The sequence below is a fragment of the Xiphophorus maculatus genome, chromosome 21, assembly GCF_002775205.1.
Source record: "Xiphophorus maculatus strain JP 163 A chromosome 21, X_maculatus-5.0-male, whole genome shotgun sequence".
NCBI lineage: Eukaryota > Metazoa > Chordata > Actinopteri > Cyprinodontiformes > Poeciliidae > Xiphophorus > Xiphophorus maculatus.
In genome coordinates, this window is record NC_036463.1 from 13,678,017 (window position 1) to 13,698,124 (window position 20,108).

At 39.0% G+C, this 20,108-nt stretch overlaps 1 protein-coding gene across 1 annotated transcript; it reads left to right on the forward strand.

The window, feature by feature from the left end:
• Positions 1–796: 796 nt before the first annotated feature.
• Positions 797–17,213, forward strand: ppp1r16a (protein phosphatase 1 regulatory subunit 16A). The gene is made up of 11 exons (XM_005809847.2): positions 797–942; positions 8,835–9,831; positions 10,625–10,695; positions 11,455–11,600; positions 11,854–11,957; positions 12,071–12,195; positions 12,648–12,773; positions 12,851–12,926; positions 13,015–13,144; positions 13,236–13,398; positions 14,189–17,213. Exons 2-11 carry the CDS (start codon positions 9,585–9,587, stop codon positions 14,705–14,707), a joined length of 1,707 nt encoding a protein of 568 aa, XP_005809904.1. The 5' UTR covers positions 797–942; positions 8,835–9,584; the 3' UTR covers positions 14,708–17,213.
• Positions 17,214–20,108: the final 2,895 nt, after the last annotated feature.

Sequence of the window (20,108 nt, forward strand, 5' to 3'; positions counted from 1 at the left end):
GCCCGGGTCTCAGGAGGATAGAGGAGGAACAAGTGGTGTGCTTTTACTCTGAGGCATGTCAGGCTATCACACCCACTTGTTTACAAAAGGTTTGTTGAGTGTACATTCCTGGAACTTTGAGACTAACATGAAAGAGATTACACAGAAATGTCAAATTCTGCTCAGAATTTCTTTCTTGCACAATGTGAGAAGAAAAGAAATACATACTCAATGTCAGACATATAATCGCACGACAAAATAACTGAACATTTTCGCTCTTGATCCTTTAGTAAACACAAACGTCAAGGTATTTAAATACTGACCACAATGTAGTGCATAAGTGTGAATTGGAAGAAGAGCCACACAAAGTTTTCAATTATTGTTTTTACAAATGCAAATATGGAAAGTGTGGCTTGCATTCATATGCACCCCTCTTTATCTTAAAGATCCAGTACAATAAATGTCCTTCAGATGCCAATATGCAATTAAGAGTACACCTTTGTGTCATTCAATTTCAGTAAAACTACAGCTGTTCATGGAAGACCTCGAAGGTCATTATAATACAATAACTAATTATTAACTAATTTGTGTTGGTTTATCAGTAGGTGTAATGATAAAATAATATAATGGTTAATATGGTGTGGTTTTTGGTTTTTTATGTTTCATAAACAGACAAAATGTCTGCCGATAAAGTTTGAACTGAATGGGGATGTTGGAGGTGAATAGAACTGTATGTACGATGAACTCTATGAAAGTTTAACATTTCCCCCCGAAGACTCTGCCGCCCTCTAGTGGAAGCTGCGCTGTGGGAGGAGAGGGTGCAGGTCAGGTTGTTATGGTGAGGCATTTCCCCTGAGGGCTGGCAGGCAGGAGCTGGAGCGGTGGACAGCAGCTGACTCGGTTTTCACAGCCGCAAAGCTGAACAGGAGCCGCCGCCGCCGCTGCTGACAGCCACCTCAACAGGTAAGATGTCACCTCTGCGTTTTCTGTAAAGTTCAAGTGGAAGTGGCCCCGTCCCGTTCGGTTTCATTTCACGCCTTTTCAAATAAATAAAGTCGTCGCCGAGAGCACGAAATAATGTTTCATCTCCGCAGCGGTTTGTTTCTGGTTTTGCAGCAGCCAGCTAAGGTAACGCTAGCATTACGTGACCTCTCTCCACAGTCAACTCAATAAACTCAGTCAGCAGGTGCTTTCAGTAGCTTTTATAGCATAATTAAAAGAAAAATGTCGACTCTGTTAGAGCCCTTCTGCTGTGAATGAAGGCGGGTGAGTTAAACTACTTTCTACCTGTCAGACCGACAGCTACCTGTTGAGTCAGTATAGGTGAACCGCTACGGAGCGTTAGCTAATCTGCTGCTGCTCCAACACAGTTTAGGTTGATGTTAAGCCTCTGCTGCTTCTATTAGAGCTTCTAATTAAAGTTTAAAGTGGAATTAAGTCAAAAACAAAAGCCCAGCATGCTTAATTTATTTCTACGACTACTTAAAATTAAAATCGTCCGGAAATTAGTGAACTATACTTCACATAGCATAGTGACATAAAAGTTCAGGTCATAGTTCAGTAGACATCTCCAATTTTATAAGGTTCCCTCTGTATTGTTAGGAGTGTGGGCTTGGTAATCAAATAATTAGATTATAAAATTACCATACAATGCTACGTTTTTTAATTTAATAAGCTTCAAACTGGTTGAAATAAAGTTATTTGTTTATTCAAATGGTATTTTTAATTTAACTAAACTCTACTTTCATTGCCATTTCCAGTGTCTTGCAAAACATTAATACTACTTGTGCCTTTTCACAATTTGTCGCCATAAACTTCAGGGTGTTTTGTTGGTATTTAATGTGAGAGGAACAGAAATTGGTGTGCAATTGTTAAGTGGGAAGTAAATTTTACATATTTCTTTTAAAACAACAGCAACACACAAAGAAAATAACACGGCACATGACTCTGGACACATCACAACCACTATTTAGTCACAACCTCAGAACTTTTACGCATTTAGGGAAACATGGTGGTGGCGAAGTTATGCTGTGGGATAAGGAAGCTGGTAACATTTGATGGGAAGATGAATCAACCTTAATACTTATAAAGAATCTGATTAGTTCAGGGGTGCCAAACTCCAGTCCTTTATGGCCAATGCTCTACAACTTTAGATGTGTCTCTTGTCCAACACACCTCCTCCGGAGGCGGTCAAGGTCTCTAGAGTTAATAACCTCATTGTTTGACTTAGGTGTGTTAAAGCAGAGACGCATCTAAAAGTTGCAGGATGCTGGAGTTAAGGACCCCTGGGTTAGAGGGTATAAAACACAAGGACATAAACATAGAGCTACAGTGGAACAAATGACTGGACAAACAGATGCAGCTTAGTTATCTTTCCCATACAGTGCTATGCAACCTTCCTTAGTAAACATGTAGCTATAATGTTTAAAAATGAAAGAATGAAGTAAAAACACGATTACCTTGTATAAGTTAACAGTAGTTAGCCTAGTCACCAGTTCTCTCTGGTTTCCAACATGGAACAGGAACACAGTTTGTTTGAGTGTGATGTCATTTCTAGATCTAAGCATATAGTAGCCACCAGCACAGGTTCCTGGTTCCAGATCACTACTCCAGTTCACACAGAGGGATTCTTAGAGGTTTTCTCCACTGAACTTTCAGATGAAGCAGAGATTGCTTTTATTACTTCTGCATGGAGGATGTTCAAACCAACTCTTTCATCGATCATAATAGGCAAAGATCATGTCCGTGACTCCAAAGTCTCTCTGCCCGGCTTTCACAAATAGATTTGAAGAGGAGCTGCAAAAACAAATGAGGTGGATTAGCAGTGCTTCCCAACAGCAGAAGGTGTCGTCCAGGAGATGCTACTGTAAAATATCATCTCTGCAGCCTGAACACTGAGTTATCATAATACTAGACAGCACTACAATCCACAACAAATCCACGAAGACACTTGGATTATACTCACTACAGCATTTAGGTTTAGGTATCAAGTATTTCTGAACTGACTCTAGATGTCCACTGTTACTAAGGTTGAGCTGATTTGCAAGTAATTAGTTCCTTCACAATTGTGCACTAATTAGTGTTGGCTGTTCACATAAAATCCCAGTTGAATACATTACAGTTTGTGATTAAAATGTGAAAACATTAAAGGTGTATGAATACTGTTGCAAGGCACAAACGTAACATCTGTGCGTATCAGATTACGTTTTGGAAAACCTGAAAGCATGTACTTATTGTGAGAGTAATCATTGTGCAAAACATTGATAATATCAAAGTGAACACGCCTCTTTAGTATTTGGCTCTCACTGTGCGTCAATGACTTATTAACCCTGTTTAACTCGTACACATTAAACCGAGGTGTTGCTCATGAGTATTACAGCGTATGGGCAAAGTACTTTTTCAGCAGCATTTCTATGGTAAATGTAGTCAAATATTTGTAGGGTTTATAATGCAGACTAAGATTGTGATGCACAATGTGACAACAGGAACACAGCTCTGGAAGGAAATAATGAAATAGCCAGATTAAATATCAACACACGAGATTTAGTGGATTTGAACCCTGCATGAGCTTATAAAGGAAATAGCTGTTGTATAGTGGAAATACTGGGTTGTTTTTGAGGAAATCCTGTTTGTAGCTGAATGTGTGACTGTGAAGTAGTTACTAGAAAGATATTTCTTAGCAATCTTGATATGGTTTATGTTTGTAATGATAAAAGTCCAGATGACTCAAGAAAGCATGTGCTCAAATTTCTCTTTGTATCCATTATTCTCTGTTGGGTGTGTAAAAGCCAGATGCTCACTTCTATCTCATTTTTGAAGTAACGTTTCCAGATTTTTTTGTCCACATTTAGTCAGACTATTTTCCCTTTCATCCAATGCCTCTCTCCCTCTCTCTTACCATGCCATTGGCTACTTGGCAGATTTACTGAGATTTCTGGGTGATTATATGGTGCAACCCAAATCTTTACGCATGACAGAGCTTACTGTAGATCCTCCTTACTTGCTCTTTCTGTGCCTCTCCTTCATTCAGGCCTGGCAGCAAAATTATAATCAAGTCATGTACAGATATTTTGCAACCACAAACAAAAAAAACCCCATATGTTTTGTCTCATCAATTTTGGTTTAAATTGATGCAAATAGAGACACCCATTGTTATTTATTTACTCAGCAAGCTGTTTCAAGCTCCACTTCTTCCGTAATTGATGTCTGTGCTGCAAAGTAAGTGACAAAAAAGCCTTTCTGTGTGTTTGGCAGGCCGTTCTGGCCACTTGGCTTTGTTTCGGGTTTTATGCTGGATCGTTCCCGAACCATCAAGCCACATTGACTCAGCATTGTTGCGCTTCAGTCTGTGCGCTTCATCAAATCACTTCACTAGGTTGTTGGCAGCACACAGCCCAGTTTGGGCTTGTTTCGTGCCAATAAACCACGGATGAAGCTCTTAGCACTCTGGGTAGTCGGCTTTAAGTTTGAGCAAAGGTGTCGGCTGTATTTTCAGCCGTGTTCTTGGAAGAGTGATCAAGTTGTTGCACTGAGGTAGGTACCACCTAACAGAAGGACATAAGAGCTTTTATGTGTGTGTGTGTTTATGCTACTCTATTCATTATAGCTGTTCAGAGAAACTTTGTGTTCTCCGACAGCCCCTTCCTGTTAGGTCATCTAATTAAAAAAGGTCGGAAGACTATAAATGTCAGAGTGATGCTGCAGAATGTTTCCAAACACATTAAATACACTTTTTTTTCTGCATGTATGAAATTCTTTTCTTGGGAGTTTTTGTTATGACTGAACCTTATATTTTCCTTCTGACTGGTCTTTGCCTGACTCAGAAACTCACAAGGTTCCTATAATCTTACCAACAACAAATTCCACAAGTGTTATGAAAGAACCTAAATATCCCTAAATCCATGAGTCATGGAGAATCAGGATTTTTTTCCTTCTTCTCTGTTTTATTAACTGCGTTATCTTTCTTTTTTCTTTTGGCAGGCAAACGCATAAATAATAACTGGAATAAAGTTTGTTACTGAAACTTGATTTTAAACAGTGTTGCTCTGTCATGCTAATGTTTACACACTGGAACAAAACCTTTGATTTCTGTCCAGCTTCTGTGACGGTCTGGAGCTGAGTGGGGTAGTGGATAAGTAGAAACACTTTGAATTTATCCTTCCAAATTCATTACATCAGTCAAACTGAGCATAGGATGTGAATATAATTGGATGGCTATCTCCTGGTCAATCAGAAACTCAAAAATCCATGTATTTCTGGTCACAAATAAAGCCACTATACTTACCAAGGTATTCTGACACAAACTTTCTTCAGTTTTTGTGTTGATGGTGCTGCTGAGTGAAAGGCTCAACAAAAACGTATGTGGGTGTGGGGAAAGGGTTTTCCTCAGTTTAGGAAAGGTTGTGCTTTAATTTGCAAACGGCTCTCCTAAGTTTCTACGCTGTTCGCATTAATTTGCAGTATGAGTAGGATCTGTAAATTAAACCATGAATGTTTGCTCTTTTTGGGATAAGATTTATTTCTCAGTCAGCTCAACAGTAAACATTGCAATGTTGTGGCTGAGCTTCATTCCTCTGATACCCTCCACTGATTGGCTTTGGCTGAGATCTGACTTGTCCATCTCACTCTGCCAAGGTCGCTAATCTGCAAACGTTGTCCTCTTGTGCCCAGACTGCGTGTTTGTGGTAATGAAAGGATTGTAGGAGACTGATACTGTTAGTTCTTGTGTCAAAGTTAGTGTTTGTGTTCAATAAATTTTAGCTTTCCATTCTTTCAACATATGGTGGACAATTCCATTAGAGATTTATTAGAGGTGCTCATTAGATAAGACATAACAGCAACAGCTAAGCTTCCTAGCAAACGGTTAGGAGATTTTAAAGAGACAATTCCCTTTTGCCCAGAAGACGTTTAAGTTGTTAATGAGATTGTTGTCACTCTAGAGACTGTTTGGTTAACAGTGATTTAGAGATGTTGGCTGAGACCAGCTCACGCAGATAGAGCTGTGTTGCATTTGGAGCCTTGCTCTATGCCCTTTAAATGCTAAGAAGGTATTGGATTCTAAACTCACCTGGACAAATCCCTGTGTGGTGTAGGCCCTCTTTTCATTGTGCTTGAACAAATTGTAAACACATTTCTATTAATTAATCACTTTTTATCCTTTGTGAAGTCTGGAAAAGTCACACTTCAATGTTTCAGCTCATCAAAAAAAAATCAAGCATCAGACAACGAGAGCCTGAGAAAATACAAGTTGTAGTTTTCAGATGACTTCATTTATTAAATGAATAGCCATCAAGTCCAACCTGACAGTGTAAGAGTAGTAAACCTAATCATTGGCTGTGCCAAGGGCAAAAATGCAATAAACTGGTTGATAGACAAAAGAAACAGAACAAAAATGTTTTTGTTTATTTTGGTCAGACAGGCTGTACAAGTTGTTTTTGGTCACTAGTCTTTTACTGAGGAAACCTTTAGTGTGTTAGATTTTTCTTTTAGTTCAAATATGGCGTCCTGGGTAAGTCACTGATGCATTATTAGAGTAATTTTGGTAGCTGTTTTGTGTTTTCACTACTGTCAAAAATATTCTAAATTGTGTTTTTTGTGACACTGCTGTTCAAATGAACAAAAAGTAACAAAATGAAACAGATTAAAGGTATAATAAACAGATAGTCCAACGTGCTGTTTCTTTTAGGTTTCGGTCTGAAATCTTGTCATTTAGCATAGTTTTATTGAAATGTTTCATAAAGAAGTTAGCCCAAAAAAAAAAGGTAATCAAACAGCGATATACTTATGAATTATTAATAATCATTTTTTAAAAGATGAAAGTTGAGATATTTTAACAGCGGTATGACATGTTGCAATTCAGAATGCTAAGTTAGATAGAAGAACATGTGTTTATTTGTGAAAACAAATGGGTGAAGCCCATCACTGTTCTGGTGTGGCTGATATTGTTCACTCAGAACTTTAAATAGTTGGTAAGTAGGGTGAAACCAGTCTGTTGTCTCAAATCGTCGCCACAGAGCTTCTTCCTGCTGTGGTCACCACCTGACAGTTCTTTTGACCACAGGTTGCCGTGAAACAACAGTTTTATCGCAGTGCTTTGCTTTGTCAAGAGAAAGTCTTGCAGTAGTGTTGTTTACATCCCTTACATTTCCAAACAAAAGCAAATACATTTAGAAAGGAGGAAATTATGATACACTTTTAACCACTGATCAATTTTAAACCTTTTTGTGGACATTTGGTTGGTTGGAGCCTTGTTTAGATACACACTCAATTAACTCGAGTCAGCTTTAGTGGAAAGACTCTTGATTGCAAAATTTGTAATTCACCTTGTCATTCTAGGGACTGGACTTTGAATTTCTCACCTGGATAACATGAAATTAAAAATATAAATAAAATGGACTATGGTCTGGGCAGATAGGCACATTCTCAGTGCATGGAGATTTAGGGGCATTTAATCAAGTTTCTTTGAAAAATCCTAACATCTAACTGCACATGAGTTTTCCAATTAAAAAAACAAACACTTACTTTGATTTATTAACATCTAACATTTTTTAAAAATTTTGAATGCATTTAGTTAGCTGCCAGGAAGTACAGTTTTGCTCAGTTTCCAGAAGATTTATATGTTCAAAATATTTTTCTGACTCCTGGTTACTGGTTGGGTAAAACCCTCTCTAATCAACATTAGTGTTTAAAATCTTTAAATCATACTGACAGCAGAAAAAACCCCAAATTACTCTCATCAAATGTTTACATAACTCATTTCTTAATGCTGGGTATTACCCATTTCAACTTAACTGAACACCAAGTTTATAAGATAGTTGGTGGAACAGTTTATCTTCTTGCCAAAAAAACCTCCAGTTCTTGTATATTGTTGAGTTTGTTGCATGTTCTCTGAATAATGGACAAAATCTCAAATTCAGCCAAGGTATTTAAACTTATGAGCACAACTGTTTCCTCTCAGCTCGTTTCATTTGTAACCTGTTGCCAGTTCACTCTTATTTGTGCTTTTTTGAAGTGGCTGGTTCGAGTGTTTTGACCTTTAACATAAGGAAATCCTTGCAGAGTGATTTATGACTCTGAATACTTTAAAATAGACTATTCACAAGGCCAACCAAAACGGTGAAGGAGACGGCGTGTTGGTAAATCTCTATGCACTGAAAATATCATTGGAGCTTTTAGCTGTAAATCACTCCAAACTTTATGAATTATAACGTTCAGGAAAAACATTGCAGGAATGATAAACCTCGGGAAGACGAGCATCTGAGAGGAAGTTTGTAACTGATATATCTTATCATTATCAGTACACCTATTTGTCTGCTATTCAACTGATTTATTGAGCTAGTGTGGTTTAAGCGCACTATTTCACTCACATTTCAGGTGTTGCTTGCTTGCTGCGGTAGCTCTGTGTCCTCGCACTAGTGTCTTACCGTTCACTCTCTCTATCTTAGTGAGTGCCTCTAGTTGACCTTCCTCTCAGTGTGTACAGGCCAAAGCCTGAATAATATATGAGTAGCCTGGAAAGAGCCGAGCGTGAGTCGTGTATCTCTACTGGAAGTTAACGAAAGGCAACGGGAGAGATATTAATGTCCGGCGTTGCTAGAACTTGCACTGAAACGGAGTGTTGCTATGCAGATTTTAACCACTTTGTGTGTCTTGATCTCGTCCCTGTGGGGACAGCCATCGCAAGCAAGCTTCAGCTAGTGTCAATCATTAATGAAAAGCATCCCACCTTATCAAGTTTCTTTAGGAGAGACAAGGGAGATGAGGGAACTCAGGGGTTAAAGATAACAATGTTAGAAGTGGAGAACTCATGCATTCTACTGTAACGTAGCACTCACATTTTTTCTCCCTGCCCACAGACTGGATCACAAAGGAGCAGCTAACTACAGCCTCTCTACTGTCAACACTTCACCTGAAGAATGTTCATCAACAAGAAAAAGCCATGCAGTGTTTACTGAGCACCTCAATTGGATTTATGAAATAATCTGGTACTGGAGAGGACATGGTCTGAATCCTGCATCTGTTGTCAGTGAGCGTCCCAGTTCTGTCTGCATAATGCACATGTTTGTTCATCGCCAGTGGATTCTGACATCACCGCCCCCTGTTGAGTCCAGTTCTTGGACATTATCAGCCCCAAATTAAACCCTTTGGGGAAGAGAGCGAGTCCACAAAGCTGAGAGTTTGTGTTCCATCTCTCTTCTCTTTTTGTCTCCTTGATTGTATTATTGCAAGATCATTTACAGGTGAAATGGAAAGGACTGAAAGTTTGCAGAAGCTAGCACTTTTTCCTTTCGGTAATAAGTCAACAGCATTTCATTTTGGTCCAATAAAAGTTTTTATATAAAACATTGATAAAAACCCCAATTGTAATCATGGAGATATTTAGAGAAAAAGCAACTTGACTTAATTTATTTTTCATCACTTCCTTTTTTTGTAATTTATTTATTTATGTACTAAAAATCTAACCCCTTTTTTATGTTCTGCTAAACATTGTGATGTAGTTCTTTGACCTAAGAGAAGACTAATACAAAGTTTTGAAATCACTAAAAGAAACTAATCTCGGAGAACGAGCCGAACACAGGCACGAAATAGCCAGAACCCTGGTCGCCATGGCAGCAGACCACGGCGAACTGCTGGCTGAGATGGCCACGGTCGGGCGTCTGAGTGCCACGGAGCGCCTGAAGCACGCCCAGAAACGCCGCGCCCAGCAGCTGAAGGCGTGGGCGCAGATGGAAAAGGACGCGTCCCGAGGATCCAGGGCCAAAGCGGACAAGAAGAAGAAACGCACTACAAAAGTAAAGTTTCCCAACTCTATCACGTTGCTGGAAGCAGCGGCCCGCAATGACGTTGAGGAGGGTGAGAAGTCAAGACACACACACTGCCTTGCGAAACTCTGCATATCCTTTAATGTATCTAACAAGGATTTTATGTAATACTATAGCTTAAAAATAATTCTTGGAAAACATGCAAATAAGTATCTTGGTTGGAATACTAACTCATTACATCAAAGTATCTCCAAGTGTCTCCTAATCAAAGTCCAGACCTAAATTGATTGAAAAAAGCTTCTTAGGACTTGAAAATTGATGTTTACAAATGCTCGCAAATCAATTCAGACTGGACTCAGCTATTCTGCAAAGTAGAATGTTTAAACATTTCAATCTCTGAAAGTACAAAGTAGATGAACATGCTCCAACATGCTAGGAGGTTTAATTGTAGCTAATGATGGTTCTCAATGGTATTTAGTCAGGGGAACCAAAATAACATTGGTTTTACACAAATACCAGTTTTATATTTGTGTAAAAGATTGAAAACTGGGTGTATTTTTTGTTCCTTTTTCCCGGTTTTGCATTAGTTTGTTTTGGTCTGTCACATACAAGCCCTATTGGTTATTTGAGGGATTCTACCTCACAATAAATCAAGATCATTTCCCTTTTTGCAATATTTTTTGCAATATCTCCAAATTTTGTTTTCAAGAGATTTATTGTTGGCTGCTTGGAATAAGGTATTGATCTCTATCCAGGAACAAATTTGTTTCTGTGTAGGACCCACAGACATACCTTAAATAAATCCACCCTGATTAAGTACAGGCTTTCTTCCAGTGGGATCTTGTGTGTGTGTGTGTTTTTATGTGTGCCTTTGCTTTTTCTAGTGAGAGAGCTGCTCAACAGCGGTGTCAGCCCAGATCTGGTCAATGAGGACGGACTGACAGCCCTGCATCAGGTACAGAGGCAGCTGGTTCAGGAGTTTGCTGGAATTGTCAAAACTTAAAAACTTAAAATCATGCTTAAGTGGGTAATTCAGTTCATAAATTTTCCTCAAACCACCAAATATGCACACAGATCTACTTTGCTTTAGGGTAACAGTAAAGGTTCTGTAACAAACAAAAATTGCATGTTTTCGAAATGTTTGTGACTTTCCAGTGTTGTGTCTCTCTGTGATGTTTGCACCCATCATGTCCTTTTTTAAGTTTTTATTATATCTAAATCTTCAGATAACTTTGTTTATATAATGACAGATTATTCAACTCCACTTTGGTTCAAAGGCCAGAAATTTTAGCAGGCTGGGGACTTTAATAGCCAGATTTAGAGGACGTCAAGGGATTTCTGTGATTTTTAACTCCAATGGCGTGTGTTTAACAATTTAAACCATTTGTAATTTATTCTCCCTATAAGTTGATGTAAATTTCGGCCTCTTCTCACTCATGAAAGGAGTGTTTGTCAGTACAGAGAACTCTTTATAAAATCAGTCACAGCTGAGTTTTTAGGAAAAACTTTGTATTTGCACAGCAGAAGACTGAGCCATTCATGCAAATCTTTCCTCTGAAGTAAGCTTAATCTTCATTCAAAATCTAGCAATGATTTATCCATGCATGTATTTTCTTGTTTGCTTTTTATCCCAGTGCTTTATTTTTTGTATCTTTTTTTTAATCGTCATGGAGCTACCATTCTTAGGATTTCTGTGTGCTTTTTTTCTTCTCAGTGCTGCATTGACGACTTTGTGGAGATAGTTCAGTGCCTGCTAGATGCTGGTGCCTCTGTGAACGCCTGCGACAGTGAGCTGTGGACGCCGCTGCACGCTGCTGCCACCTGTGGACACACTGGACTAGTGCAGCTCCTCGTTCAGGCGTGCGTCAGTTTTCCCTTCCGTTCTGAAAAATGTTTTTTCTTTCCAATTTCTTTGAGCCTTTTACTCCTCTCTCTTTCTCTTCTGTATTTATTTATTCTTCATTTTCAAAGGATAAACAGATTGAGAGACCTAAAATATGCAGTATGCAAAACCAATGCAAATATGGGTGCAGTTTGACTTTGAAAGCATTGCTTTATACACGAGGGTGTGCCACTCTAACCCTGAACAATTTGCATGTCTATTTCCTTGTAGTGGAGCCAACCTGCTGGCCGTCAACGCAGACGGCAACATGGCCTATGACCTCTGTGAGGATGAGGCTACGCTGGAGCTGCTAGAGATGGTTATGGCTGAGCAGGGTCCGTAAAATGTCAAATCTTTTGCAATGCAGGGGAGACAGAGAAAGTTTCACATAATTTATGCTAAATCACTGCTAAGCACAACATTTTGGCAATTTTTTTTTCCTTCACAGGGATAACTCAGAAGCGGATAGATGAATGCAGAGGAGCGAAAGAGCTGGCCATGCTTGCTGACGTGGAGGCTTTGATTAACACCGGAGCAGATTTAAGTGCACAAGACAACAATGGGGCGACGCTGGTGAGATGCAGATGAAAATAATTATAAGACATGGCACACAAGTGATAGTCCACAAATGTGTAGTCTAGACAATCGTTCACTGCACATGCGCCCTGAACCTGTAGAGAATCAGTAGGATTAGACAACAGAAGGTAAAACAAATGGATGTGAAAATAATCAGTCATACAGAATGCATAACTCAGTCATTTACAGGAAAGCATTACATTAATAATTAGGTTAATCACACAAAGTGCTATTCTGAAAAGGAAAAATTATACTCGATGTTCGAACCTTTTTGTAAAGTAACTCAAATTAAATTAGACAGAAGCCATGTAACAAGAGTAAAAGAGGGTTTAAACAAACTGGACTGTTTCAACAAAATGTGAAACATCCATGATCTGCAGATTCAGTCAAAAAAGAAGCATCCAGCACTGCAGTAGCTTTGTTTTTTTAATTATTTCCTTCCATTTCAGCTCCACATAGCATCTGCCAATGGCTACATGTCTGTAGCAGAGCTGCTAGTCGACCAAAGGGCTCAGCTGGAGCTGAAAGACTCTGACGGATGGACGCCGCTTCACGCTGCCGCCTGCTGGGGACAGGTTCGTTCGGCCGTCGACCTTGAGTAACTTTGTTTTGACCCGTCTTATGGGTGTCATTTGTTTTCACTTGTTTCCAGATCCAAGTGGTGGAGCTGCTGGTGGCTCACGGAGCCAATCTGAACTCCAAGTCTGTTTTAGATGAGACGCCGCTCGGTGAGATCAGAGGCTTTTTGTGGTCATTTTGTTATATTTCTCTGAAATAACTTGATGCTAGATGTGTGACGTGTTGCTCCGTCTGCAGATGTGTGTATTGATGAGGAGGTCAGAGCCAAACTGACGGACTTGAAGAACAAACACGACGCCATCATGAAAAGTCAGGACAAGCAGAAGGGCACGCTGCAAAGACGAGTGTCCAGCACTGGAAGCAGAGGGTAAACAAGGGAATTCAGAGAGCAGGGATTTATTTCAGAAGTGGGAGCAGTTAGGTGTTTTACCTGATTCCCGTAACATTTGCCCGCACAGGAAGGTTGTGCGTCGGGTCAGCGTGAATGAACGCTCCAGTCTGTACCGCCGGGAGCACCACAGGGAGGCCATCGTCTGGCAGGAGCCGGCGACCACACCTGAACCGCAGGACGACGACGAGGACAGACAGACTGACATTGAGCTGCTTCAGCATGCTCACATGGTGACCGAAAATGGCTCCTTTATCTCATACAGAGTTTGACGTTAGGGCGGCAGCTAACAATTACTTTAGTAATCGATTAATCTGTCGATTATTCTGATGATTAATCAAATTTAAAAATTGGTACATTCTGCAGATTTTTAATTTAACCACTCCATCTTATTTGCTCAACAGAAATCCATTTAAAAGTAAACATAAATAACTTAATTCTTTTGTTAAATAAGAAAATAAATATCGTATTGCCTGAAGTACAATAACATAACAGCATTCCTTTAGTGAACGCTTGATAATCTGGAGGAAAATGTGCATCTGAAGCTAAGAAATTCTCCCAACAACATGAAAAACTCAGCCATTTCCGCTCAACTTAACATCAATACGTTGCAGAGGTGATCTGGTGACTATTATTTGGATTAATTGGTTAATAATTGGGTAGCAAACGGTGCTTAATAAGAGATCTCTTTTTACATTATTTGAACCGAGTGAAGCTAAAGCTATGTCATTTAAGGAGCTCTGCGTAGAGCAAATTTTTTTTTAAAGGTTTTTGTTTTTTATCTTAAATGCAAAATTGATTTTGTACATCTAAGATGTTCTTTTAACAAACTGCAAAGACGAGTATCCAGCACTGAAATACTCTGATTCTGTAAACTCCAGATAACTATTGATCGATTACTAAATTAGTCGATGATTATTCCAATAATAGATTCGTCACAATGATTCAGATTAAGCCCCGTTTGACTTGATGAACTAGTTGGTTTTTTTTAAAGTTTACTAAAGGTTTCTCTTGTTTTCTCAGGTCGCTACCGGAGCAGCAACGACACGCTTGGAGGAACTGGAGGTTGCCGACAGAAAGATCGCGTCATCTAGCGTGGGGAACGGGGAGACGTCCGTGTCTCTGGCTTCCTCTGTGCCTGGCGAGCTGTGGAGCGGCGGGGGCCGCATGGATCGCAGCGGCACCTACGAGCTCAGTCCTGCGTCCGGGCAAGCGGAGGGCGAGGGCGCGGACAGCATGACTCGGGAGAAATCGCACCACACCCTGGCCGACCTGAAGCGCCAGCGCGCGGCTGCCAAGCTCAATAAGTATCCTGCACCTCCTCCCCCGCTGCCCTCCACCGCCGAGGTGGAGGAGCCTCCTGTCGCCGCGACGACCCCTCAGCCTCAACCACAAATCCAAACGATCCCGACTCCAGAGCAGTCGTCGTCTCCCAGTCAGGTGTTCTTCACCCCAGCCAGCGGAGATCCTCCCTTGCTGAAACTGCGGGCCCCTGAGGAGGAGCAGACCAACAACAAGGAGCCATGCTGTGGTCTCATGTAGCTGCGCTCTGCTGCCTGCAGGGGGCAGAAGCACTCCAAAGTGACAAAACACATTTAAAAACAGACTTGATTGCAATGCATCACTGAAGACTGTCAGTTTAGGCCTCATGCAATCTGATCTCACAACAGAACGTGTAATGACTACGTTGGTTTAGAAATTCAATACGTAGATTCTCTAAAAGTAATAAACCACAGAGATAAAGCTTCTGACTCACTAAGGAATTAAAGTGCCTTGCAAAATTATTTACTACATTTTTTTTTTTCATCTTTTATCAAACCACAAACTTTACTATATTTTATGGGGATTTCATCTGATGTCCACTACCTTGTGTTGGCCTAACTATGTAGTGGATAGAAAAGGAGAAATGGTTGCCAATGTTTCATTTTTTTCTTTATTATATACAAATGCAGATCTGACCTTTGGCTCATATTTGTACACTTTGTAGAACCAGCTTTTGCTGTTGTTGCCGCTTTTATCTCTTACCAGCTTTGCTCATCTAGAGATTAGTCTTTTTCACATTTTTCATTACGAATTAGCTCGAGTTCAGTTATTCTGACACATGCAGATGCTTTTTCGGAGTTACTGGTTTGTTGCTCTGGCTGTGTGTTCAGAAGTTGATTTTCGACCTCAGACTCGGGTTTCATGGCATTGATATATATGTATATATATATATTTTTTCCCACATTTTTCTGTGTTTAGGCTCGTTCATCTCCCCATCAATCTGACCAGCTTTTCTATCCCGGCTGACAAAAACTATCCCCAAAGCATTATGCTGCCACCACTATGTGTCATGTTAGTGGTGGCACTAACATGACACATGTTAGTGCCATGTCCAAAATTCAAGGACATTCTTTCAATAACAGTTTCTTACCAGTCTTTCATAAAAGAAAAGATTAGTTGAGAGCACCACTTACAGCTGCCTTGTCAACAGATTCTCCCAACTTCATCTTCATGATGCTGTTTCTTATCTAATATTCTCTTATTAAGTCCCATTATTCAACAGGTGACTGAAAGCACTTGGCTGCACTGAATTTTGTGTAAGGCTATTAGATTAAAAGCAGCTGAGCACAAAATCACACCACACTTTATTTGTACACACATTAAAGACGTTCATCGTTTTCATTCAGTTTCTGTTGTAAATCACATAAAATCCTATCAAAATGCATTTGTTTGTGGTTTTAATGTGACAAAATGTTAACAGGTTTAAGTACCTTTGTAGGGCGCCGGACAAGGCTTTAATAAATGGTGACAGTATCAACGGTAGTTGGCCAAAACTACTGTAATATGTGATGTAAAAACTCATTGGTGGGCGCTTTTCACCATATTTTAATCCCCCTCCCCCCATTTGTTTGTGCTTTCTTAAATACTTTACCCTCATTCATAAATAATTGGGAAAGGAGAATTAAAGTACATCTTTAAAATCATGATTTGGTTTACATTTTAGTTTGAGATACTCGCATATAGTCTACTTCTACTTCTAAACATGTTTGCACTGTTAAGCATTAAACACAGTTTAATGCCCATCATGCCTAATGGCCTAATGTCCCACCAGGCCATGCACGGCTACAGCCTGGCCTGGTGACACATTTCCTTCTCAGATTTTTATTCCAAAACATTCGAAATACGGAGGAACGTTCTCATTGCACGTTGTCTGGTGAGACTGGGCTGCCCCGTGCCAATAGTGGTTTGATGTCCAGTTTGTTTAGTTCACCCATGTTTCTTCTTCTCCAGTCACCTACACACTCCAGCTTTGCCCCCTGCTGGGAGGCAATCATTTCTGTTGAATGTAACGTTTTCACTTGAGCTCAGGAGAACTCCAGTGTCCAGTTTGCCTAGAAATGTGAGTCGGCATGAACATGAAGTTGTCTACTTCATCTAATAATTTCTCTTGATACGGAAAGAGGTTTTCTTTAATGTATGTGGATACATTAAAGAGTTTTTTTTTTATGTTTGGATTTCTGAATGATTTACAGCTTTGTATTTTGAATTTAGAAAAATGTTTGTTCTTTACCATTCAAAAAATGTACACTTCAATATTGTAATGGCGCAATTTGTACATTTATTTTCCTTTGATATGAAATTATTTCTCTTTAAATCAATGTACAATTTACATTTGTCAAAACCTGATCTCCGTTCTTCTGTCAGTATTTGTTTTTCTACTCTCAGAATTGAATCACATTTATTTATTTGTCTTACTTTGGAGGGGGGGAAAAGAACATCTTTAAAAGATGACATGAAGGAAAAACTGAAAGAAAAATATTTTTGCATTCACATAATGATCAAAGAGTTATTTAATTGTCACATTGATAATCAGAGTTCTGTGCCTTCATTTTGTGGCTGGTTTTAACATTGGATTGCAATTGGTGCACAATGACCCACAAATGACGTCGGTGAGCTTTGAGATGAAATGTGATGGACTTGAACATTTTAATGTACTGCGTTTACTGTAAAACATCACTGTTTTATTTTTATTGATTCCTGTTGGGGAAATAAAGACTTAAATACATTGTTTTCACAAATTCATTTTGTATTTCAATATTGCAAACCCACTTAGCCCATCTGGATAGCGTTCCTCCAGATTACTAAGATTATACACACTTCATCCCAGGAACTAAATACACTGTACAAAAATTCCTTCTTTTTCTCACTTTTATAATTATTATACCATTTGTTTCTTCTCTAAATACAGCAGATTGTTGTAATTGTGTAACTCAATTTTCTCTGCCCATAATTTTCTATGTGCCCAATATTGTGTTGGCCACTTGAAATCACTGACCTTGTCGTCCTTAACCCATTTTGTATCTTGATGGTTTCCTTAGACATCTATTTAATGTCTTGTAATGTCAATATTTTCATGTTTTGATTCTTTCCTCACCTTCTATTTTGTGATGTGCACCAATTCCTCTTGCAGCAAAACCCATGCTTCACAGTAGAGATGGTATTCTCTGACTTGCACGCTTATGTTTTTGTCTCTCCAAATGGTCACAATGTCTAGTTTCATCAAACCACGCACCACGAGACTTCCTTCTTTTTTTATCTCTTTTTTTTTTGTTTTGTTTTAGTTTTTGACTTTGCTTACGAATGAATATGTTTTTATGTTATTTTGGATAAACAGCTTCTTCCTTGCTGAGTACATAGTATTTTAAGGCAGGCTGGTACCAATCTTGGCAGCCAAGGATGAACCCCGATATGGAGTTCCTCAGATATCTTCTGGATATCTGGAATTTTTGGTGAATTTTTAAAGATTTTTTTTTTTCAAACAATTGGGAAAAAAAATATCTGGATAGCGTTCCTACAGATTACTAAGATTATATACAATCTTAGTCATCTGAGGCGGGCAGTATTGTGTGTTTTCCAGGCACATAATGCAATTTCATAGCATAGTCAAGTAATGTAATGTTACCTTCAGTTTTCATAAAAAAGCTACATATCAAATATGACTTAACAGAAACTTTACGTCCTGATTTAAGGACATGGAATTGGGCCTCTGTCTCTTTATAAACGCCGACTCTTTCTGAAACTACACCTTCAGGAAGTCATCACAACGTCACTATTAACCCTTTAACACCGTTTTTGTTTTGTTTTTTTGCTTTTACCAGGATTGCACTGAGAAGCAGTTTGTAGAACGAACTCAGCAGATGCGCAGCAGCTAATTGATGGTAGCGAGTCTGATGGAGACTCCTGCAAACAGGAAAAGTATAAATCGCACAAAAACATTCTGTGTCTTCTGATAAAGTGTATTTAAACACCTGGTTTCTGCTGCAGTTCAGCTCCTCATGAGCCCCCTCGACCCCTCCTCCTCTTTTCATTTTACTCTTTCATCACACTTAGTGAGTACAGCTCAGATGTCACACTTCAGTCTGTTTTGAAGTGCCTGCCAGCGTAGCCATAGATAGACATGAAGAAAATAGGACTTTGAAAGCATTACATGTAATTGAAACAGCTTTAGTTTTAGCCTCAACTTGAAATATTTTGCACCAGAATCGTAAACACTCAGATTGTAGAACTGCAACATGGCTTTCAGCAGTCCTGCTTGGTTTTGAGTCATAATGGAAACCAGTTTATGCTCAATTTTGGCTTCTGAGCTCCTTACCGCTGCTCAGTTGTTACTTTTCTTTTCATACAGCTGACCTTGACCATAACCTATTATGTTAACTTGGTATTTGATGCTACCAGAATGCCTGCTGCGTGACACTCAAACGTCAGCCGGACATCACATGCTAGGACGTGCCCTGTTTTAGTTGGCGATATCAAATGTCTTTCCCTAGACTTCTCCAAGATGTCTCTGCAGGGTCCTTCTCGCACAAATGCCGATTTGATAATGTGATTATTATAGCAACTTGTTTTTCTGGTTTTAGTTTTGTTTTATAGCTCTAAAGTCACTATTCATGTGCTCATGCTATATATGGCTAACAGTTATTTCAGGGTTCGGTAAATTGAGGACTGCAATTTAAAAGTATTTAAAATTAGGTCTTTTCTCAAAACCTCTAAAATATTTAGTATTGTTTCTGTATCCATTTCTGTACTGTGGTGACAATTTGTGTCACTACAGTACAGAAATGGATAAACTACCTTTGTTGTGATGCTTCTTTACAGCTATATGTGGTATTTCAAGGAAAGTGAATGGACAAGAAGTAGGGTATTTTATTTATTTGTTTATTTATTTTTCTCCAATAAGATTTTTAAAATCATGTGGTGGAGAACTAACAGAGAGGAAGATCCAGTACTGACTTGTTTCTGCCAGGGATGTTAATGAAGAACAGAAGTTTCATCCTGAACTACAGAGAGGTCAAACATTGCTGGGTTTTTCTGGAATATTGTATCTACAGGAACTGGTGTTATATTTACTTGGGTTACACATATATAGTTTAATAAGTAACATTTTTTTAAATGCAGTGTCTTACATTGAACACTTGCACTTTACAAAATTTAAACAGACAAATACATTGTTCAAATCATACATGTGAAAGTAGCTTTGGTGCAAATACAGCAAGATTATGTAAAATAAGGGTTGGATAAAATTATTGCTTTATAAACAACTGGCTAAACTCCAACCCTGCTATAGACTGCATGTAACTTTATGTATGAGATGCTGCCATACCATTGCAATGAGTTTTAATTAACAACTCTGCTTATTATAGAACACAGGGAGAACGTTGGTCATGGTCCAAGCAAATCCCTTACTGAAAAGTATCATCTTCAGTTTTTTTTATCTAATAAGGAATAAAATGTAATAGTCACACTAATTACATTTCATCAAATTTGATTAAAAATGGCCTCTCGCCCGCTGGAGATAGGCACCAGCACTAGGGACAAGGGTGTAAGAAAATGGATGGATGCTTAAATATAAATAATGAGTACATTATAAATCCATTTTGTAACATATCGACCCCGTCTGATT

Coding starts and splice junctions, on each gene's coding strand:
- ppp1r16a (XM_005809847.2), top strand. CDS start 9,585: ATGGCAGCAGACCACGGCGAACTGCTGGCTGAGATGGCCACGGTCGGG. Junction 13,145..13,235: donor TCCAGCACTGGAAGCAGAGG/GTAAACAAGGGA, acceptor TTGCCCGCACAG/GAAGGTTGTGCGTCGGGTCA. Junction 13,399..14,188: donor TGCTTCAGCATGCTCACATG/GTGACCGAAAAT, acceptor TTGTTTTCTCAG/GTCGCTACCGGAGCAGCAAC.